Below are 24224 nucleotides of genomic sequence, written 5' to 3'. Positions count from 1 at the left end.
GAACATCTAATTCTCAGCAAAATAATCAAGTAGTAATTCATTGTAAAACAGATGAGAAAATATATTAAAAAAATAAAGTAAAACTTAAAAAAATTAATCCTAATTCTACTCTCAGAGAAACTACTGGGAATATTTTGGCTTATTTCTTTCTAGCCTTTTTTCCCTACTAAAATAATAGTTATGTACAATGCCAATCACCAGAAAAGCTACAAGAATCAACTTCACAGGCAATTTTGTTGTGATCTGATTTAATGATATCAAGAACATGCTTCTTTAAAAAGGCTTGAACCTGAATTCAGGTCTCTCCCACAGGCCAGTCCGGGGCCTCTCGCTGTTTCCTCCAGCTCCAGGGGCCCTTCAGCGAGGCACCTGTTCAGCTCTTCGACCCCGAACCGCCTTACCAGTCAATCCTGAGGCTTTGGGTGCAGAAATGAGCAGCTTCTTGGCATAAAGAGGTTGGTGGCAGTGGTGGGGGATAAATCCTGTACTTTAGTATCCATTTAGCAGATTCAATTTTAAAAAATGAAATAAAGAAGTTCCCTGGTACATTTTTTTCTTTGGGTATTGCTAGAGATTTATCTCTTCCCTTTGTACTTCTACAGAATGCTAATACTGCCCTAATCTTCAAAAATCACCCTAAAAATATTTCCACACTATTACTTTAGTTTAATACATAATTCATATGGCTAAAAGAGCAAATTATGCTCAGGAATGAAAATCTGAAAACCAATCGGTAAGAAAAGGTGCTGAAATACCTTTTTTATTTTTACTGTAATACGCTCAGAAAAGCTGCCTTCCCATGTCTCAATTTCTACATTTTAAGTCAGACATGCTATTATATAGCCTGTAATAAAGACATGTATTTCAATGATATTTTCATGCACAGCTGTTTTCTGGGCTTTACTTGGATTGAATAAAATTTAAACACTCAGAAAGGCTGTGACCTCTGGAGTCTTGTCTTTATTCTGATATTCCCTGAAATGACACACCAGGCATTCTCTGCTCTTGTATTAACCACTCACCTCTGGATTTCTGATAAAATTTTAACTGGCAAAAAACAGTAAAAAACAAAAATAAGAAAAGCAGCAAAACAATGACAACAGTGTACCATTTGTAGTGAGCACTTTGACTAGAGGGGCGAATTTTAAGCTGAACTTTATGGGGAACTAGAACAAACATACGTGCAGCAATAATCAACTTGCTCTTGCTCTTCTTAAACCTGGTCAAATATCGCCAAAGCAAAACTTGGTCAAATATTGCCAAAGCAGACCTTTTATTTTAGCAGAGTTGTAAAATTATTCCTTCTACCTAGGTTGAGATGAAATCGTGAAGAATGCCTCATAATTGCTCTTTGGCGTCACGGTTGGCTGACTCATTTTTACCATGACGCTGCTCTCTGAGAAGGCCAAGTCTCCTGTCCGTGAGTTCACTCGGCTCAGGCAACTCTAAGTGTCCTTTGAAATTCTTTGCCTTTTCAGAAAGCGAAAGGTCAGAGACGAGAACCTGTACATTTTTCCACTGAAAACCATTCCCATCAACCACAATTTAGTTGCTTTAAAAAGCAGAACATGGTTTGTTTAAAAGTTTCACCTGACTTAGCAGTAGCAAAGTCAACTGCTGTCCTTTCTGAGCTTGGTGTCATATGACGTGAGTCAACAGAGTCCTGACCCACTGACATTTTATTCTTATCCTTTAAGTCCTTTAAAGTGAGCACCGTTTTCTAACACTCCTTCCCTTTGTGCTTAACTAGAGAAAACATAAATCTATACTGCGAGGTTCCACAATTTTCCAACCTGGTATTCTCGTGGCCAACTGACAGTTTAGACAGGTGCTGTGTTTTACTGAGTGAAGTGGCCTCTCCACCAATGGTGATGCTCTGTCGGGACCGAACTAACAGGATTTTGCTCATCTTCTTACCTTTCTCTCCTGGAGGCGCTATTGCACTCCCACCTCCGCTTTCCCTTCAATGATGCCGTCCTTTCAGTTTCTACCACTTCCGGTACTTGTCTGGTTCCGGATACCACCCTCCAGAGCCAACCTTCTATTTTTCCTTGGTGACTTAACCAGACTTATGATGATTTGGTAAAAAAGTCTCCATTCTCATTCAAGAGGAGCCAGATGACATAATGATCTCACAGTGTAACACCCTGCTCCCTTCAGTCCTCATTAATTACCCAGCAGATCTAACCCTCAAACACACTGCATTAGTTTACTCCTTAGATATAAAAGTACTTCTCACCCAGTCCATATCTGTTGACCCTGCTCTGGTAACCACTAGTCAATGCCTCCCACCTCAGACAGGTCCCTGAATCTTTAGAACAACAACGTGGCCTCAAATTCCTGGCCGGCTACTTCAAAATGAAAGGACTAAGGCAAAAACAAAAAACAACAACAACAACAACAAAACACCTTTAATGCTCTTAGCCAAAACTTGCTGCAAAGCTTCTAGAACAGGGGTTGGGAACCATTTTGGCTGAGAGAGTCATGAATGCCACATATTTTAAAATGTAATTCCGTGAGAGCCATACAATATGTTTAACACTAAATATAAGTAAATGTGTGCATTTTATGTAAGACTAACACTTTTCAACTGCAATAAGTCTCTGAATTCTTTTTAATAACGTTGTTATGCTGTTGCTAACCAACGATGAATAAAGTACTTCTTACCATTAATACGACTTCTGGTGCTGCATGGTTTTGCTGATGGCTTTGTAGTCTGGTTGATACCTGGTGAGGTTAAGCTTCATGCAGGCGTTGAGACTTCCATCCGTTAAACGTGATCATAGGTTGGTCTTAACGTTCTTTAGATGTGAGAAAGACTGCCTACGTGCATACGTAGAGCCAAACATTGTCAGTACAGCAATACTCACACGCTGCAGTGTATGGTATGTGATGGGAAGTGCATTCCAAGTTTTGACAATCATCTGGTCCGTGGGTTGAAGTTTTTTCATTTCTCTCACTTGTGTTTGCTCGCCAACTCTGCTTGCTGTCATGCAAGTCTTTCCAAATCTTCATTCAGTGACTTGAACTTATTCACCCACATGTCTGAGGCCTTCAGGTCAGCAGCTTGTAGCTCAAAATCTCTGACGGAGACACCAGGGATGTAACTCAGGTCGGCGCTGTCCACTGCACACTCGTGTGGATGGGTGATGAACTTAAAAAGATGAGTGTGCTCACGAAATTCTCCAAAGTGCGCTTTGAATGACTGCAGGAGATTAGATGTGAAGCCCGCTAGCTGCTGGAGATCAAGATGTTGAGCAGGGTCACTTGCTGTGCATGCCTCTTTAAACTCTCCCAGTTTTTCAAAGTGTAGTAAACGACCTGTTTCAATGTCGGTGATGAAGAGTTCCAGCTTGTTTTCAAATGCAAACACTGCTTGTTGAAGGTATAAGACTGTATTTCCAACGCCTTGCATTTTCACATTGAGCTGGTTCAGATGTTCAGTCATGTCCATGAGATAGTAGAACTTCAGGAGCCACTCAGTGTTAGCTAACTCAGGATGCTCAATGCTTTTCATTTCAAGAAAAGTCCGGATTTTGCTCAGACAAGCTGCAAAACGGCTGAGCCGCTTTCTTCTTGACTACAACACACATTGCTGTGCAGAAGCAAAACAGGATAATTATTCCCAACTTCATCCAGCAGTGTTTTAAACTGGCGATCATTTAAAGCTCGGGCAACAATAAAGTTGACCACCCGAATGACCAGCGACATCACCTCACCAAGCTGCTCCCCACACATCTGAGCACAAAGTGCCTCCTGATGTAGGATGCAGTGAAAACTTAGGATGGGTCTCTTTTCATGTTCACAAAGAAGCACTATGAATCCTGTTTTTCCCCACCATGCACAGAGCACCATCAGTACACACCGAAATAAGTTTATCCATCGGTAGATTTTTTTCTTTAGCGAACTCAGTGGAAGACTTGAATAAATCCTCCCCTCTTGCTGTCTCTTTTATAGGCAAAACAGCAAGACTTTCTTCACGTAGTGTGTCACCGACAGCATACCTTGCAATCACGCTGAACTGGGATAAATGGCTTATGTCTGTTGACTCATCCAAAGCGAGAGAAAAGAATGGTGCTGCATTTATGTCCTTCACTTGTGTTACCTCAATTTGACTTGCCATTATGATGGTACGATCGTGAACAGTTCTTGCCGACAGAGGCATGTATTTTATTTGTTTGATTATCTTGTCTTTATCCGAAAAGTCATCAAAAAGTTCATTGGCAACATCAGGCATGAATGTTTTGGCATACTCCCTGTGAATGGCTTTCTGTTTTTCACAATTCCTAAAGCACCAGCAAAGCTAGCTGAATTCCAGTCACCTTGTTGGGTCCAAACACGGAGTTGCTGCTGACTAGCTTGCACTCTGCACAGTAGCTCTTGACATGCTTTCTTCCTGCTGTTCCCTGCTGGATATTTCGATGCAAATATAGTATGGCGTGTGTCGAAGTGCCGCTTTATATTTGACCTTTTCATTGATGCAATTTTATCATTGCAAACTAGACACTGCAGAACCTGCTCTCTCCACAAAGGCGAATTCCTCTGTCCATTCCTGCTGAAAAGTATGATACTCCTCATCTTTTTTTCTTTTAGCCATCTTCTTCGTCAAAAGGGTTTCTGTAATTAGCTAGCTGCTACTTGATTAAAAGGAGGGAAGTTTACTTCCTGACTTCACAATGACCCATGTACCTTACACATTATCCAATAAAAATTTGGTGTTGTCCCGGAGGACAGCTGTGATTGGCTCCAGCCACTCGCAACCATGAACATGAGCGGTAGGAAATGGATTGTAATACATGAGAATGTTTTATATTTTTAACGTTATTACTTTTTTTATTAAAGATTTGTCTGTGAGCCAGATGCAGCCATCAAAAGAGCTACATCTGGCTCACAAGCCATAGGTTCCCAAATCCTGTTCTAGAACAACAAAAAAACCATGAATAATACAAACTTCAGAATAAGTTACAAACTATAAAATAGAACGCTGGAATACATTTCAGAGCACGTCAAGAATGTAACAGCATAATAAGCCGCTGAGATTCCCAAAGCAAATAGTATACGAGGCAACTGAGTTTTACAAATATTGTACGCTTATATTAGGGAGCAAGTAACACTTTTCAAAAAATGACCAAGAAAAAAGCCAAGTCAGCAAAACTCTAAGAAACTTCAGACACTGTCCCAGGTACCCAAGGCAGAATCAAAACAGGAGACTCTGTGACCCAGGGCTCCAAATAAGCCAGTGGCATCGTTATAGGAGCCTGTGTGGCATTCGCTATCAGTGACGGCAAAGGCCATAATCAGCAAGCAAACCACCAGTGGAGCCTTTCCTGCCAGGCGAGCCCATCTGATGTGGTTACTTTGGGGTTAGTCTGGACAGCCGTGAAAATAGTCTCTGATAGAATCTCCTGCTAGATAGCACATTGTGGGGAAATAAAACTCTAGTCAGGAAGTGTTGTACTTTTTTGAGAAGAGACTAAAAAACCACAGATCTTTATGATGATTAAAAATCTGGCCTTCCAATAGTGTAACTAATAGTTGAATTCTGACATATAACCATATAATTTAACTTCTGGGTTAAGTTTTTCAAGTTCTAAAATGACTATATTATGACATTTGAACACTGGTGCTAATGGAAGGGAATTCAGTTTATCATAAAAAATGTTGAGGGTACTAGGCTGTGGCACTAAAAGATATTATTAGGACATAATTTTACAGAGCTTTCCGATTTGTAATTTATGTACCATCACACCTCAGTTAAGCAAAGCCTGTGGATTTGCTGCCCGGCTTTCGAGACAACATCAATTAAGTAAACATGACAGAATCTCCACAGAGTTTTCAGAGTCCCGGTGACCTTAGTCTTAGGGAGATGCGGGGTATGCTGTGAGTGTGTCCACTAGACACGCTCACAAACATATAAACGCATTTCTTTAAGACAGAAGCCTAGATATTTAAGTTCTTACACCAACCAGTTAATTACGTAGGAAACAAACCAAACCCCTGGCGAGTGCCGGTTCTGGCCTGGCCACGGCTCCTTCCCACGTATCTTCTCAGTAACTCTCTGCACTGTCAGGATGGGCTGAGACTGTTTCCCCCAGAAAATAACCTCGCTGGATTAAAATTACTTATTATTTAACATTTCATTTATCTCAATAATCATGGAGTTTAGGCAGAGACCTTCAATATCTACATAGATATGTAGATATGTATAAGAACATGTGCTCAGAAACCAAGCAAAAAGAGGGAAACTTTTCTTCCCTAGGTAGGTAAATCCCTGACTATATCTGTGAGACAGGAAGTAGCAGAAATGGTGTTGTTTCTTCTGTGGCCCACGGTAAAGAAACAAAAAAACACGCCGAAGAAACAAAAATATCTGCATGTATCTGGGTCATCCTGAATTTGCAGCATGAGTGAGAACTGACAGTCAGTTCCAGCTCATTCATGCTGGACGCCACCTCTGAACAGACTGACAGCTGCAGCTGGACTCAGGGGAGAACAGACTGACAGCTGCAGCTGGACCCAGGGGAGCGACAGAGACACTGCTGGGGAAGCAAGCTGGTCAGGAGTGCACTGCGCTCTTCCCTGGTCAGACGGTGGAGGAGTATTCCTTGCCTTAAGCTGATCAATAAATACATGTTATGGTCCAGAGACCACATGTAAGAAGTTTATTGGGGGATAACACTATCTGGCATCTACTGTTGTTATTAAATACTGGGAGGGCAAAACTCCATTTCCAGCAGACAGGAGAAAACACGCTCTACTAGGCTGCAAGGACCGCTTACCAAACCTGTGTCCATGAGCTGGAAAATTGTTTCTATCACCCAAAGGGGCAACACAGCCATCTTCTATACTTTACCAGGCAAAAGAGAGCCTCTTAATTGCAACTGTGACATAACTGAAGTAGATTAAAGCTGATATGTAATAATTATTAGATGATTCTCTTTAGAAAACTCATCGGAAGCAAACACCTTAGTCCAACACCTGGTGATGGCATTTGCCCTAATGGAACACGCTCCCAGGAGAACAGCCTGACTTCATTAACGTCACTCTCCTCTGTGAACTACACAGACATACAGCAAGGTAAGCAAAGTTAAAACCTACTTTGCCTCCATACTGATTGATAGAAATAATTGCTTGTTGTTAATTATAATAAGAAATTAATATATCATTTGTATGCTTTTTGCTGTTAGGTGAAAGTACTATGTCAAAGTTTCCAAAATTCAGGGCAAATTCTGTTTCATGAGCTGGGAAAGTTCCAAATATTTATTTTCAGCTAAGGAGGTTAACATGTTTACTATTTCAATTATAAGCCTGTCAGAAATTAGGCTTCTTAGAGCATCACATTTTAGAACTTTTTTTTTTTTTTACAGAGAGAGAGTCATAGAGAGGGATAGATAGGGACAGACAGTCAGGAACGGAGAGAGATGAGAATCATGAATCATCAGTTTTTCGTTGCGATACCTTAGTCGTTCATTGATTGCTTTCTCATATGTGCCTTGACCATGGGCCTTCAGCAGACTGAGTAACCCCTTGCTCAAGCCAGTGACCTTGGGTCCAAGCTGGTGAGCTTTGCTCAAACCAGATGAGCCCACACTCAAGCTGGCGACCTCGGGGTCTCAAACCTGGATCTTCCGCATCCCAGTCCGACACTCTATCCACTGCGCCACCGCCTGGTCAGGCTAGAGCATTTCTTACATTAGATTCTCACAGACTCTTTCATGAACAGATTATCCAAATTTACTGGTATTTGATGAGTAGTTAGAATAGCAACCAGGGGGAAAAAAAAGGTAGTAATATTAGATTAAGATGAGAAATAAAATGGGATATAAACCTAGCAGAAATAAAAGCATTATATTGAAGAATCACAAGTATAAATTCTTATTTTAATATGTAAAAAGAAAATCCTAGATAAGTATGCCCAAATTTTCTGAAATAATGGGATCTGGATTATAGAAAAGAGAATATTAGCAAAAACAAAAACCAAACACCTGTGCAAAGCAGAGCCCAGACAAACCCACGGACGCCGACACCAGCCGGGCCCGCCTTCAACATGCCCGGTAGTCCCTCCGGCTGTCCCGGCAGCGTCCCCTCCCACCCTCAACGGTTATCTGAAAGTTTTATTCTCCACTTTGTTCTAACCAATTCTTCATCGATGAACTGGCTTCTAAGCAGAAGGGTGATGCTGTCCAGAATGAACGCCCTCAGTAACCGGCCCGGGAAAGGATCCGCCTCTGGGCCCCTGACACCACCTCCTCTCCCATCTCCTTCTGTCCAAGCCCAACTCCTTCACCTGCTTCAGGACCCAGGACTTCCCTCTTCTTCAGATGTGTACCCTGGGTTCTAACTTCCACCTTCTTTCTACTCTGTACCTGCACTGACCACATGTAGCTACTTGAACTATGTACCCCTGACATTATATTTTATGTTAAGACAGGAGATTCTAACTATTTTTAAGAAAGCAATATACCGGTGGTTCTCAATGAGAGCCTGTATATGTATATTAGAACCACCTGGGGGCTTTTGAAAATATAAATGCTGGGTCCAGGTTATTTAAATAAGAAATTCTAGTGGGGATGAGGGTACATTTTTAGATCAGGTTAGGATGTATTTAAAAAAACAACAACCCTGAAAGTATTTTTCTTTTATTCGCATATAAAAACACAAATAAAGTAATTTGCTTTCGTGTGAATTCTCCATATAAATTCCCTATATAGCAGTGCTACAAGCCTCTCTCATAATGTATTTGCATAGTAAACAAAAAGTCAAATTTCTTACCTGTGTGATAAAATGTGAGAAAAAATAAAAGTACTCCCATGAACATATTACTTAAAAAAGTGACAACTCCACAAGTGATTCCTTCTGGAACTGGGTAGACAGTTTCCACAAAAAGCTCAAAAAATATAGGTATACTGCTGTTCAGGAACACTCCCAGGAGGATGCAGGAGGCATACAGCGTCACTGAAATGAAACACAAGCACTTCAGTTTCCCATCAGCAGCAGTGAGTCATACCCCCCAGATCTTTTGGGTCTCCTCTGCTACGAGGATCGACTGCAACTGCACATCTTTCCAATGGCAGCTGATAAAGTCTGACAGAGCACCACACACCTGTCAGTTCTCTGCTCAGGTGAGCAGATAGGAAAAGGTTTTGTTGCTGGATGATTACCAGTTTATTTGCTATATCTTTTTGGTGGATTATTCCAAAGCACAGAAACAATTTTACCATTATAATATAATTAAAAGGTTTTTCCCCCCTTCGGTTACACACACCTGGCAAATAGATAGACAAAATACAGCAACTTAATTCAAAATCTACACTCATTCTATCTATAATTTTAAAGAGAACTTATAAACTAAGAATATAAGAAATATTAAGTGTTACTGAAAAGTACATATTTAAAGAGACTGGTTAATGAGACCCCTCAAGTTTAAAATAAAAATTATTCAGTATGTAATTCCTGGAGAAACACTTAAAATAGAATTAGTCCTCAATTTTGGAACAAGCTTTGTATCAACTGTTGTTTTAAAATTTGTAACTTTTTTTTTAAGTGAGACAGATCCTGCATGTGCCCCAACTGGGGATCCACCCAGCAACCCTTGTCTGGGGCTGATGTGCAAATAAACCAAGCTATTTTTAGCACCTGAGGCGGATGTGCTAGGACCAACCTAGCTATTCTCAGTGCCTGGGGCCCATGCTTGAACTAATCGAGCCACTGGCTGCGAGAGGGGAAGAGGGAGAGGACAGAGGAGAGGGTGGGAGAAAGAAGCAGATGGTTGCTTCTCCAGTGTGCCCAGACTGGGAATGGAACCCTGGATGTCCACACACCAGGCCATTGCTCTATCCACTGAGCCACCAGCCAGGACCAATTTTTTTTTTTTTTTGTATTTTTCTGAAGCTGGAAACGGGGAGAGACAGACAGACTCCCGCATGCGCCCGACTGGGATCCACCCGGCACGCCCACCAGGGGCGACGCTCTGCCCACCCGGGGGCGATGCTCTGCCCCTCCGGGGCATCGCTCTGCCACGACCAGAGCCACTCTAGCGCCTGGGGCAGAGGCCAAGGAGCCATCCCCAGCGCCCGGGCCATCTTTGCTCCAATGGAGCCTTGGCTGCAGGAGGGGAAGAGAGAGACAGAGAGGAAGGGGGGGTGGAGAAGCAAATGGGCGCTTCTCCTATGTGCCCTGGCTGGGAGTCGAACCCGGGTCCCCCGCACGCCAGGCCGATGCTCTACCGCTGAGCCAACCGGCCAGGGCCAAATTTTTTTTTTTAAGATTTTATCTATTGATTTTAGAGAGAGAGAAGAGAGAGAAGGGTGAGGAGCAGAAAACATCAACTCATAGTAGTTGCTTCTCATATGAGCCTTGACGAGGCAAGCTCAGGGTTTCAAACCTGCAACCTCAGCATTCCAGGTCACTGCATTATCCACTGTGCCATGAGAGGTCAGGCTAAAATTTGTAACGTTTTTGGAACACAGAAAAATATTTTCATCCAGAAACACCTAATTAATAGTAGTCAGAATCCCAAATTAGCCAATAAAAAGCCTCTTATCCCTTCATTATTCTGAAATCTTTGAATAAGGGTATTATTCTTTTTTTAGAAAAAAGTTTAGAAAAATGCACTCTATTCCAAATAATTCTATCATTTGCTATTGTCTGCATACAAACCTTCATAAATTTTAATTTGAAGGTGAAAACAGAACCAATGACAAAAAATGATATACTATTCAGAAATCTAAAACACATTTCCTATAGACTAGTCAGTATATCATACCCACTAGTGATAACGAGAATTTATTGTAAGCTTCAAGTTACCAGGAAAATATTCTTAACAGAAATATTTGTTAAGGAAAAAATTTCTACATAGGAACAATAGAAAGTGAGGGAGTTATCCTAAATCTGTTATGTATTTACAGAACATATCAAATTATGAGAATTTATCATAGCTGATTATAATAATTAATAGTCCATGACATTGTTGAAGGAGTAAAAAAATAATATCTACTGTTTTCTAATATAATTTCTCCAATTAACCTTCCTCTTCCAATTATACTGGGCTTTCAGGGTTGTAAAATATTTGATACATTCTAACAACATAAATAGCTGGTGATTATTGACTTTCTTTGCACAGATGACACATGAAACTAGAGAACAAAGGGATGACAATGATGGCTAAAGCAGTGACCAAACTGTCCACCAAATGAAAGGGGAAGCAGCTGACAATTATAGTAAATACCATTCAAATCATAAAGTAATTGTCAGGAGATTCTTAGAAACAAAACCTAACACCTCATACTCACTGTATATTTGCTATACATAGGTCACGTAAAAAACAATCAACACATTCTACTTAACATATGATTTATTAGTGGCCCATTAGGAATCTAGGGAGGGAATATCACTGGTCACTTTTAGATATTCTATCTACAAGACACTTTATAATAATCTGTCGGTCAGTCAGGAGTAATCAGAGTAGAGATGGTTATTGACCCAAACAGAGACGAGCCTAGGAGCTTAGAAATAAGACAGCCCTGAAATAAATGACAGAAAAAAGCATACCCTGAAGGCCCAGAAAGTGCTACTTCTAAGTAAGAATTCACAAGCCAGTGATAGACTTACCACTTTTTAGAAAATATGTTTGGAAATAATCCTTTTGACATTTATATTTCCTTCAAAAAATTATACCCTTGCATGTAATTTGTAGTCAGGCATCTGTATATAATAGAACAATTTCATGTTGTAAAAGAAAGAATGAAAATGTAATGATGAGGACATACTGAAAATGGACCATCTATTGATATGGAGTCTTGAAAAGAGAGACTTTTTTTTTTTTTTTTTTTTACTTTTTTCAGTCACGACAGGAAAGACAGAGAGAGCGAGACAGCGAGAGAGAGAGAGAGCCATGGGAGGTCTCAGATAAGGAGAGCCAGGTGAAGCAGGGCTGTCTGAAACACCCCCTGCCCATGCAACTGCTGCAGCTTCATGTTACGCTCAATTCAAATCCTCTGGTTTTTGTTTCCTAGGTATCTAAATCTGGGAAGGGAAGAGGAAATTTTTGTCAGTGGAAAGATAAAATTTCAATTGTGATTAAACTTTGTTGATGGAACTGTAAATAATTCATCTTCTGATGGGTAACTGAAAATGTCTGTCAAAATAAATAATGCACACTGTTTGACCCAGCAATTTCAGATCTAGGAACTTATCCTACATCTAGGCTGTACAAGTATATGAAGCAGACTCACTGAAACATTGTTTGTAGTATGAAAATACTAAAACCAAGCTAGATGTCAACCAATAGGAGGTTGGTTGTTGAAAAATTTATCAAACTCTCCAAACAAGGGTACATTATGCAGCCAATAAAAATGAACTAACTCTGTATGCATTGATATTAAGGACATCAAAGATACAATAATAAAAAAAAAGGTGTAGAAGTGTTACATTTTTTAAAAGGATACACATACACTTGTAAATGTATAGCATTTCTCTGGGCAAATACCCAAGAAACTGACACTGAGGGTTGCCTCTTGAAAGGGAAATTGGGTAGCCACAGGAGAGGGGACGTTTTTTATTGTACACCTTTTACCTACTATTTGAATTTGACTTTTTAAATTATGTGTATATTTCAATTGTTTAACAAAATAAAAAAAGAAATTTCACTGGTAATAAGATAGTGAATTGGTAGCTGATACAACTCCACTCCCAGCAAGTTAGTTAGGTCACCGACTCATCAGTGATGTCTACCCCTGGGAGCCACACAATCCCGTCTTGGCGCAGGATCTTCAACATAAACATTCCCACTTCATTTACTGGAATTAGGAAAGAAGTGGATGATGAATGATATAGCTTCAGAAGCGAGTAATCAAAAAGCAAGTATTTCCATTCAATTTCTCTTATTCTTGATGTTTGCTTCTTGTATTACTATAAAAATGATGAGCAAAAGCTTGTTTTTACACTCAATGGATATGCTAAAAATCACCTCTTCTTATTGTAGAAGCTAAAAAAATCAAAGACTTGCACAGGAAAGGATTAAATTAAGATCTTCATAATCAGAATGGGGGAAAGGTGGCTGTCTCAGGACTGATTTAATATATTCCTCCCCAGTGTTCTGGAACATGCCTCACGTAGAAGCTGATTAAGAGTCTGAACTTGACTTCCATTTGAGTTTTCAGTTTAGATCAGGGGTAGTCAACCTTTTTATATCTACTGCCCACTTTTGTATCTCTGTTAGTAGTAAAATTTTCTAACTGCCCACCGGTTCCACAGTAATAGTGATTTATAAAGTAGGGAAGTAACTTTACTTTATAAAATTTATAAAGCAGAGTTACAGCAAGTTAAAGCATATAATAATAATTACTTACCAAGTACTTTCTGTTGGATTTTCGCTAAGTTTGGCAGAATAAATCTTTATAAACAACTTACTATAGTTAAATCTATCTTTTTATTTATACTTTGGTTGCTCTGCTACTGCCCATCATGAAAGCTGGAACGCCCACTAGTGGGCAGTAGGGACCAGGTGACTACCACTGGTTTAGAGTCTGATACAGTGTCTTTATACACTGGTTTGGCAGATCTAGTGGGTAAACGTCATCTATTAAAAGTCAGGCAGCCCTGGCTGGTTGGCTCAGCGGTAGAGCGTCGGCCTAGCGTGCGGAGGACCCGGGTTCGATTCCCGGCCAGGGCACATAGGAGAAGCGCCCATTTGCTTCTCCACCCCTCCGCCGTGCTTTCCTCTCTGTCTCTCTCTTCCCCTCCCGCAGCCAAGGCTCCATTGGAGCAAAGATGGCCCGGGCACTGGGGATGGCTCTGTGGCCTCTGCCTCAGGCGCTAGAGTGGCTCTGGTCGCAACATGGCGACGCCCAGGATGGGCAGAGCATCGCCCCCTGGTGGGCAGAGCATCGCCCCATGGTGGGCGTGCCGGGTGGATCCCGGTCAGGCGCATGCGGGAGTCTGTCTGACTGTCTCTCCCTGTTTCCAGCTTCAGAAAAATGAAAAAAAAAAAAAAAAAAAAAAAAAGTCAGGCAGACAAGATAATTTCCTGCTCATCAGAAAGGTTTCAGAATACATGATCATTAATTGTTTCCATGACTTTCTATACTTTAGTACTGATACTAAAATAACAAACTGCCTTTCAATTAAAAAGTCAGGGTAATTTAGCAGAACAAACACAATGCTGATGTGGAGTTCTTTCAAAGAAGCTAATAAAATTCACAGGCTCCTAAATTTAAATTGCAAAAAAACAAAGTCCTGTGTAGCACAAAATACAGTTACAATGGATTTGTTTCAAGCACATGAATTGGATCATATCCTGAAAGTACTGGTACCCCAACCCTACTCCCAAGGATGAACCAAATCACTAAACTTTAGGGAAATAAAACTATGTATAAATATATTCTTACTAACCAAAACACTCAAACCTTGGATGAGTACTGGTTATCAAACAAATCACATCTGTGGACAGAGCATTGACCTGGGACACTGAAGTCCCCAGTTCAAAACCCTGAGGCCACTGGCTTGAGCATGGACTTGTCAGCTTGAGTGCAGGGCCACTGGTCTGACTGCAGGGCTGCTGGTTTGAATGCATGATTATTGACATGATCTTAAGATCATTCACTGGCTTGAGCCTAAAGGTCTCTGGCTTAAGCAAGGTGTCACTGGCTTGGCTTGAGCCCCCCAGTCAAGGCACATATGAGAAGCAATCAATGAACAACCAAAATGAAGCAACTATAAGATGAAACTTCTCACCTCTCTCTTCCTTTTCTATCTCCCTTCCTCTCTCTCTCTCTTTCTAAAATCAATTTAAAAAAATCACAAAATTTCAGATAAGAACTATTTTCACTCAACATTTAACGAGATTCTCAAGATATCATCAATAACAAGAACAATTTCAAATCTTGGATTCATATAATTTTTAAAACATTTTTTGAAAATGCTTTTAGATATATTATCACATTTGATCATCCTATCAATTCTTTGAGGCAGGTAAAGTATTTTACAGATGATCTGAAGGTCAAAACGACCTACTGTTTTTAGAAACAAGGTGAGTCAGCTGAGCTAATACTACTATAATGAAGGCCTGCAGAATCTAGCATGTTTTCCACCAAGCCACTGTGTCAGACTGGAAAAACAAACAAACAAACAAGGCTTGGTAACTCCTTTTATTTGACAGTATTGACACAGCAGGCATGCTTCCCAAATTTGTTTGCAGGACAAAGCCGGAAGTGACTGCACATGAGAGAGAGATGACAGAGGCAAAATAGAGCACCAAAAGCTTACCCAGAAAGAGATGAACTTTAATCATGATCCACGTAGAATAGGTCCAAAAATTATTGCTTAAGTGCATAATAGGGAAAACTTTAGCTTAAAATTTTTTTTCAAATCCATTTATCAGGAACCTATTATATGTAATCACCTACGCTAGAACAATAAATAGGACATACTCTCTTCAAATCACTCCTAGTCTAAAAGAACATGATAGATGCCTATTGGCTCAGCAGCCATTTATGTGCACAAGAAGTGTTCAGAAGATAATTACACTCCATTCTCTAGGAAAAGCTATGTTTAATCATGAGAAACCTCCCAATCTAATCATGAGAGCCTCCCAATATTAGATGCCGAGTGCAGCAGGAAGTGTGCTAAATTCTAGTACTACACTGTGAGAAGGACAATGACAAGTCATGGTAGGTCTGAAGAGAGTGACTGTGCTGGTCAGTGGTGAGGAACCTGCATCTGAGGAGAATCCGCTGTAAGAACCGAGGGATATTTAGATTAAAAGGCCAAAGCCAGACATGACAAATATCTTCAAATGTTTAGAGGGCCATTGATGGAAGAGCAAGGGAGTGACTGTTCTGTGGAAGCTGGGTTGTTGCAAATCAGTTATCTCAATAGGAGGAGGAATTTCCCAGGACCCAGAGCTGAGTAACAACAGAATTGGAATTTCCTTTTTCTGGAGGTATTCAAATTGCAGTCAGATGAAGATATATCTGGATTGCAATGGAAGTGATACACTGATACATTTATGTAATGATGTTATATCAGATGATGATCACGGTTCACTTAGGTCTATCAATAACAAAATTAAATAGATGTAGATAGAACTTAACTAGAATTTTTTTTTTAAATGAGAGGAGGGGAGATAGTGAGACAGACTTCCGCACATGCCCCAACTGGGATCCACTCAGCAACCCCCATATGGGGCCGATGCTCGAATCAACCAAGCCATCCTCAGGGTCCAGAGCCAACACTCAACCAGTCGAGCCACTGGCTGTGGGAGGGGAATAGAGAGAGAAGGGGGAGAGGGAGGGAGGCAGAAGCAGATGGTTGCTTCTCCTGTGTGCCCTGACTGGGGCACGAACCAGGTGCATTTGTATACCAGGCTGACGCTCTATCCACTGAGCAAACCAGCTAGGGCCTTAACTAGGATATTAAAATAAAAGATCTTATTGGAGCTTCTAGGTAGATAATAATAAGAATTTGTTTATAGTTTTATTAAGATGCATTCTAAATAAGAATTAAGGATTATAAAATAATAAATATGTATTATGAATTACTTTAAGGGTTAGAATCAAGAAATTTCCCTAAAGAGTAGGTTTATAACATAAATACACTTTATTGAATAAACTTTTATTTTTGTGCATATTGACTGAATTTTTATATTATGATAAAGTTAGGAAAGTTAACTGGAAATTATTAGATTAGACCTTTATTAAAAATATTTCTACAACCTTCACTTGATAATGCAATGAAAACACTCCTTTTGGAAATAAAGATACACCTATAAAGAGGAAGAAGAGTAAACATCTACATTGTTAACTACATATTTTCATAGATTTTGAGTGTGAAAGATAGAACACATATGTATAAGCGTACACATGTACCTGCAGCACACATTTCTGTATCACTGAGCTGTGCCTCTCTTCGCAGCCTCACATTTTCTTCCTAAAAACAACTGCTGTGGCCTTCATGGTCCACCACTAGTTAAAATACGCAGTGCATGAAACTGTGGTTCCAAAAGAAGATAGGCATATTTTGCTGCAATATTCATTAATGAAGATGATTTTCTTTCTTTGTGTTATTAATCCACTGTGTCCCTTGTTTAGCCTTTTTGTTGACACAGTTTAGCCCTATAAAGGTTGACAGTTACGTTTAGAGTCTCTAACGCAGGGGTAGTCAACCTTTTTCTACCTACCACCCACTTTTGTATCTGTTAGTAGTAAAATTTCCTAACCGCCCACTGGTTCCACAGTAATGGTGATTTATAAAGTAGGGAAGTAATTTTACTTTATAAAATTTTTAAAGCAGAGTTACAGCAAGTTAAAGCATATAATAATTACTTACCAAATACTTTATGTTGGATTTTCGCTAAGTTTGGCAAAATAAATCTTTATAAAACAACTTACTATAGTTAAATCTATCTTTTTATTTATACTTTGGTTGCTCCGCTACCACCCACCATGAAAGCTGGAATGCCCACTAGTGGGCGCTAGGGACCAGGTTGACTACCACTGCTCTAACAGCTAGAAGACAAAGTATGTTATTATCTTGCAGGGATGAGGCACAAAATAATCCTTTGTAATAACTGGGCCCAGAGTAGAGACTGGCTGTGAAATCAGGTATCACAGATATAGGTTTAATCAGTAACTTTCAATCTCCCAAAGAATTACTTATGGTTCTGAAGAAGGCAATGTACTATTAAATCATGAACACTGGCTGATCACCTGAGCAAGTCCTATACCTTTAAAAAAATACATATTCTGCTTGAAGACTTATTTTTTCTTGAAAACTCCCATGGATAAACAATCCGATGGTCTTCCTCAATAGGCTCTTTGAGCATTTCATGATTCTTACATTTAAGATTTTTCACAAATCCATTTTCTTCTTTTAATCTATGTTCTATTTTTACATTCTTTTAAAAGATATGTTTTTAAATTTTATTTATTGATTTAAGAGGTTGAGAGAGAGAGAGAGATGGGAAAAGAGAAACATCAATTTGTTGTTCCACTTATTTATGCTTTCACTGGTTCATTCTTATATGTGCCCTGACCGGAGATTGAATCCACAAATTTGGGATAGGGGGATGATACTCTGACCAACTGAGCTACCTGGCCAGGGCACATAGTTAATTTTTCAGTATTCTATTTCAATATTATTTTATTCATTCTTGATCGGACAGTCATGAACATGAGTAACACTCACTTTTAGCCTATAAAATTGAAAACAATAATTAAGTCATTTCTGGCTTTCTTTCCTTAAACCTTAATATCCCTAATTTCCTTAATAATATGCATTTGTTTAATTATGTTCATTATTCTTTTCTAAATTATCTTATTCACCGCCCATTTTTTGGCAAGTGTTGTTTTTGCTTCTTTGTATGCTAATTAAAATGAAATATAATTATCTTAATAAATGCAAAATACAGGAAAATACATTAAGAGGATTACTCTTTATCCTATATACAGTGTGTCCGTAAAGTCATGGTGCACTTTTGACTTGTCACAGGAAAGCAACAAAAGACGATAGAAATGTGAAATCTGCACCAAATCAAAGGAAAACCCTCCCAGTTTCTGTAGGATGATGTGGCAGCATGTGCGCATGCACAGATGATGATGTAACACCGTGTATACAGCGGAGCAGCCCACGGCCATGCCAGTCGAGATGTGGATGGTACAGAGGAAAGTTCAGTGTGTTCTGTGGCTCGCTAAATTCAAATCCATGACCAAAGTGCAATGTGAATATTGCCGCGTTTATAACGAAGTGCCACCACATAGGAATAACATTACTTGGTGGGATAAGCAGTTGAAGGAAACTGGCAGTTTGGTGGAGAAACCCCGTTCTGGTAGGCCATCAGTCAGAGACGAGTCTGTAGAGGCTATACGAGATAGCTACGTAAGGAGCCCTAAAAAATCTGTGCGTGAGCCCACATTGAACTTCACTGAATAGGTATGAAACTGAGAGAGTTTTCTTTTTATTTAGTGCAGATTTCACATTTCTATCGTCTTTTGTTGTTTTCCTGTGACCAGTCAAAAGTGCACCATGACTTTACGGACACACTGTATATCATATGCCTTACAGTACAACCAAATATGTTTTCTTTCTTCAAATATCACTTGAAGTCAGCTTGTAGTCAGCCTCACTCTCAAGGGGCTTGTGTCTAGCTAGCTAATCATCTCCCCCGACTCCCCACTCACTATCTGTTTCTAACATCACCATTATGCCATCTAAGTAACTTGAATTAGATGAAGAACCTCTCCCAAGGCAACTTCTGTTAAGCACTTAAATTACATTATTTCAGCAAACTCAACACCAAAGTGCTAACATTTTTCAAAATGCCATTTTCAGAGTATTCATCTGTTCTGTGAAAAATGACTGTGTGAGTTGTGGCTAACAGAGCTAGACATCAAGTTCTCAGAATAAGGTGAGTAATGTATTTCCATCATTTTGTTCATGGCATAAGCTTCAAGATTTTGAAACTTGCATTATCTAGTCATGAGTTTATTTATTTGCCTACTGTAGATACTTCAATTAATAAAGACATAATGCAATTTTAAATATTAAGTTTCCCTAAGAAAATAAAAGCATAGTGCTGATAGCCTCCAAGAAGATGCATATAAGCAAGTACATATATCAGAGCAGTAGGCTTTACACAGAATGAAATGACCCAGTGTTTTTCTGTATGGCACAACATGTTAAGAGCAGTGGATCACACAGATTGCAATAGAAGGTTTTAGTAGTAGTAGCACTCATAAAACATGGGTTGAACAAAATTAACTAGTTTTTAATTATGTCAACAGTTATAAGTAATGCAAATATTTTCAAATGCTTTCCATGTAGATTCTTTTGATATACAGAAAGCAGGAACAGAAATACTAAGTTTTCTAGAAATGGAGAATAAGATTAGATATTTTCCTGATTAAATAAAGAATGACTCTGCTAAAAAAAAATAAATAAAAAAATAAAGAAAAAGATTTCAAAAAAAGAAACGTGAATTTGCCATTACTGACTTTAAATAGTCTAAAGGTCTATCTTTGTCTATAATTAGATTTTATAGTAAGTTGTCTTTCATGAAACCTCTTTTTCTTAAAAGGAATTAGGTCAGATTTTTACAAAAGCAGTAAGGATGTCTGTGACAGATTTATTCAAGTGCTCCATTGTTCCATTAAAATGTGCCCTTTTGCCTCCTGACAGCTAGTGCTGAGCTATTACTTGCAGTAAGTCATATCTACTGAGATGCAAAATGGAGATAATATACATTGCGTTCATTCATTCATTCATTCATTCATCCATTCCTCAGGGCTTGCAGACAGTACTGTGGTGGGAGTTGAGGACAGTATTTAGATGGCACAAGTCCATGCTCCAGATTTTCAGAGCGGTAGAGGAGATGAAACATATAGTCAAGTAATATTAAGTGATATTCAGAAGGAGAAAAAATATATACTATACTTAAAGGAAGAAATGTGAACATATCTAGTTATTTAGAATATATAAATATATAAAAATATTAAAAATGCATCTTTCAGGACTATGTAAGTGACATTCAAAAACTCACTTGCAATTGAAACAAACAGTAGGTTTTATAAATTCACTAGTTAGGACAGCCACATCAAACTCAACCTTTCAATTATGGTCTTGATTTAATTTAGAATTCTGCTTTCCTTTCTGTCTCATATAATCATTTTCAAGGACAGTTTGGGAAAACAGGCTTCACCAGGGTCAATGACATCAATTTTCCTTTAAGATTTAAAAAGATGTATTGTTTTCAAATACATTCATTTTATTCTGATTATAAAAGTACACTTTTTCATTATACAAATCCCAGACAGAAAAAGGAGGTAAAAAATTAAATTCATTCCTAGTGTCTCTACAATATTTAGTTAAATTATGTTAATTATAAAATAGATAAAATTTAATGAATGTACTATCTTATGAATATTCTACACTTAGTTTGAGGGAAATCTGTTAGGTTCTCATGACTATGTTCTTGTAAAACCTAACAGATGCATGCTTGACACACAGTGTCACACCAAAGGTCTGAGTGCAATACCATGAATGAGAAAAGCTGTAAACTAAAACTGTTCCACCAAAGGTCTGAGTGCAATACCATGAATGAGAAAAGCTGTAAACTAAAACTGTTCCACCAGACTGTTGTACAATGTCTAAATTATGAAATTACATCAGAATAAAATAAAATTCTGGCCCAAAATACTTGCCCAAATTGCTCAAAACCCTAAAGTAGGACTGTTAGTTTACAAAAAGTACACCGTATCTAAAAATTATTACTCTGGACAACTAGACTTTATAGGCAAAGCAATAAATATTACAGAGAAGGATTCCCAGCAGGATGGTATAGAGCAGAGGGTTCCAAGCCTTTCTTAGCACCCTCAGGAATTTTCTCATGGTGCTCCAAGGCCAAAAGAAATAGCTAACAATTATGTTAATTACATAGTTAGATCCAGATAATTAAAAAAAAAACATATATATATATGTCCTAACAGTTTAGTAGCTATATAAAAAATAATATCCATATATTGAAAGAAATATGTTATTTCATTCTTAAATATCCAGTTACTTACTAATGGGATGTATGTATCTGGTGAGCCCGATACAACTTCTCAAGTCTTGGAATCAAACTGACACCACTGTTCTCATCTCCTGTTCCACACTGATTTTTGTGTGGTATTTGCTTTTTATAACAGCAACTGCAGAAAAACTAACTTTGCCAAGATAGGACATCATCAAAGAGAACGTAGCAGGATCTCATGCTGAAAGCAGGAATTCCCTGGAACCAGAGGCTTACACAGTGTCCGGCAGATGAGGCATATCCGTTTCCTTTGGAAATTTAAAATAACCTATGTTGCACTTGTGAGTCTGCTGTGGCACTGCAGGGCAGCTGGCTTGGCACAGTTTGGTAATCGTGGCTATAGGACAACCTTATCCCATTGCCCTATGGTTACCATGAATGTAGTAGGAACTCCCAAATAAATGGGTCTTGGAACAATCTGACGTCTCTGATATGTAAACTGCCTTTTATTACTGAGTGCAGAAGTCCAAGTGGGATGCATAGTACTCCTTACTTATCCATAGACAAAAGAAACCCTTCTCCCATGGAGTCCCATGGAACATACACGCCACTGGGCAATAGGTGACTACAGAGCCACTTTCAGACTGTTGACTCCCACCCATACAAGTGCTTGTTATAACAAATAATCCAGCCCTGGCCGGTTGGCTCAGTGGTGGAGCATCAACCTGGCGTGCAGGAGTCCCGGGTTCGATTCCTGGCCAGGGCACACAGGAGAAGCGCCCATTGCTTCTCCCCCCCTCCCCCCCTCCTTCCTCTCTGTCTCTCTCTTCCCCTCCCGCAGCCAAGGCTCCATTGGAGCAAAGTTGGCCTGGGCGCTGGGGATGGCTCTATGGCCTCTGCCTCAGGCGCTGGAATGGCTCTGGTTGCCACAGAGCGACACCCCAGATGGGCAGAGCATCGCCCCCTGGTGGGCATGCCGGGTGGATCCCAGTCGGGCGCATGTAGGAGTCTGTCTGACTGCCTCCCCATTTCCAACTTCAGAAAAATACAAAAAAAACACCTCCCAACCCCCCCCCCCCCCAAACAATCCTACAATCAGCCTCTCACTCTCTCCCCTCCCGTAGCCATGGCTTGATTTGTTTGAGAGAATTGGCCTTGGGCAATGAGGATGGTTCCATGGCCTCTGCCTCAGGCACTAAGAAAAAAAAAATGGCTCTGTTTCAGAGCAATGGAGCAACAGCTCCAGATGGGCAGAGCATCACCACCTAGCTTGCCGGTGGACCCTGGTCAGGGCGCATGCGGGAATCTGTCTCTCTGCCTTCCCTCCTCTCACTAATAAATAAATAAATAAATAAATAAATTAATTAATTAACGTTGTTTTAAGTCACTACCTTTGTGGCAACTTGTTATAGCAGCCAAAGAAGACTAATATAGACCTCCAAATGATACTTAATAACAACAATAAAAATAACAACTATAAATGTTTATGGTCAATTGGATGAGCTAAGTAACCTGCCTCTAATATACTTCCAATAGGGATTTCCAGAAAGTTTTGTTTAGCATTGATGATGTAATGACTAAATATAAAATAAATTTATAGTTGCTGGTTCAAAAAATTTTATTGGCAGGTACTACAAACATCATAACTTTTTGCCTTTGTTCATTTTTCTAACTGTTGCACAATAATGTAATGGCTATAAAGAAGATAAAAATCTTTGTACTGTGCTCTGAGATGAATTTTAAAAGCATATAAGCTTAGGTTAAAGATCATACTTCTTTTTCACATGTAAAATACCAATGAAAATATTTTTAGTTATTTATTGGGCTTTTTTAGATGGGATCATGGTTTGATGGCTGGACAAAGAAGACCTTTTTGTATATTTAAACATTACTTAGAAAAGCAAGGAAAAGTCCTATTGTCAGAGTATACATACTTCTGTGATCTAAAAATACTTATTCAAAGTTCAAATGTTTGCGCTCACCTGTGGTTAAAGGCAGATGTGTGATGCTGTTCAAACAGGTCAGGGTGAACCACGTGGATGATAACGTAGCCCCAGAAAACAGGAGGAGGAGAATCAGTTTCAGCATACCTCTGATAAAATCTGCAAACCTAAGACAAGAAACAATGTTCTATTAATTCTAACTGAATTTTAAAAATACTACTTAAATCAATGATAAACTTTCATTTAATGATAATTTCTTAAAGAAATTTCCAGACATTCTTTTCATTTTAAGATTTTACTTATTCATTTTAGAGAGAGGGTGAGCAGGAAGCATCAACTCCCATATGTGCCTTGACCAGGCAAGCTCAGGGTTCTGAACTGGTGACCTCAGCATTCCAGGTGTACGCTTTATCCACTGCATCACCACAGGTCAGGCCCCAGATATTCTTTTAAATGCTGCCCTAATGATCATCAAGCCCAAGTTCTGTTTCTGAAAAATAGGTTTTAAGATCTACCAAAGACACCATACAGACAGTCCCAAAAGTACAAAATTTTAACAATGAAATTTAAGGATATAGGGGAAAAATATGACAATACACATGAATTACTTATAAAATAAGCCTTTTGATCCCTGAAAAACTAAGATGGTGAGATCTCATGAATGGTAACACACATAAAACAAGGGCTAATAGCACCTGGAACACCCTTAGACATTTTCCCAATGACTAAACTATAAATGATAGGATACTATTAACATGTAGCTTTGCTCTGGTTAT

The 24224-nt window shown here is 39.2% G+C and overlaps 2 protein-coding genes across 2 annotated transcripts in view; one reads left to right on the top strand and one right to left on the bottom strand.

The window, feature by feature from the left end:
* PARP9 (poly(ADP-ribose) polymerase family member 9) overlaps positions 1-24224 on the top strand; it is a 357437-nt gene that overhangs the window by 13084 nt on the left and 320129 nt on the right. The gene's annotated exons all lie outside the window — the stretch shown is intronic.
* Positions 1-24224, bottom strand: part of SLC49A4 (solute carrier family 49 member 4) — an 87607-nt gene that overhangs the window by 1281 nt on the left and 62102 nt on the right. The window contains exons 7-8 of the mRNA XM_066347406.1: positions 23488-23615; positions 8773-8955 (exon numbers count right to left, since the gene is read on the bottom strand). Coding sequence (XP_066203503.1) covers positions 8773-8955; positions 23488-23615 — 311 coding nt within the window. The remainder of the gene's footprint in view (positions 1-8772; positions 8956-23487; positions 23616-24224) is intronic.

Source organism: Saccopteryx leptura, chromosome 8 (assembly GCF_036850995.1).
Source record: "Saccopteryx leptura isolate mSacLep1 chromosome 8, mSacLep1_pri_phased_curated, whole genome shotgun sequence".
Classification (NCBI taxonomy): Eukaryota; Metazoa; Chordata; class Mammalia; order Chiroptera; family Emballonuridae; genus Saccopteryx; species Saccopteryx leptura.
The sequence above is the reverse complement of the archived record's forward strand: the minus strand, read 5'-3'. Positions and strand labels throughout refer to the sequence as shown.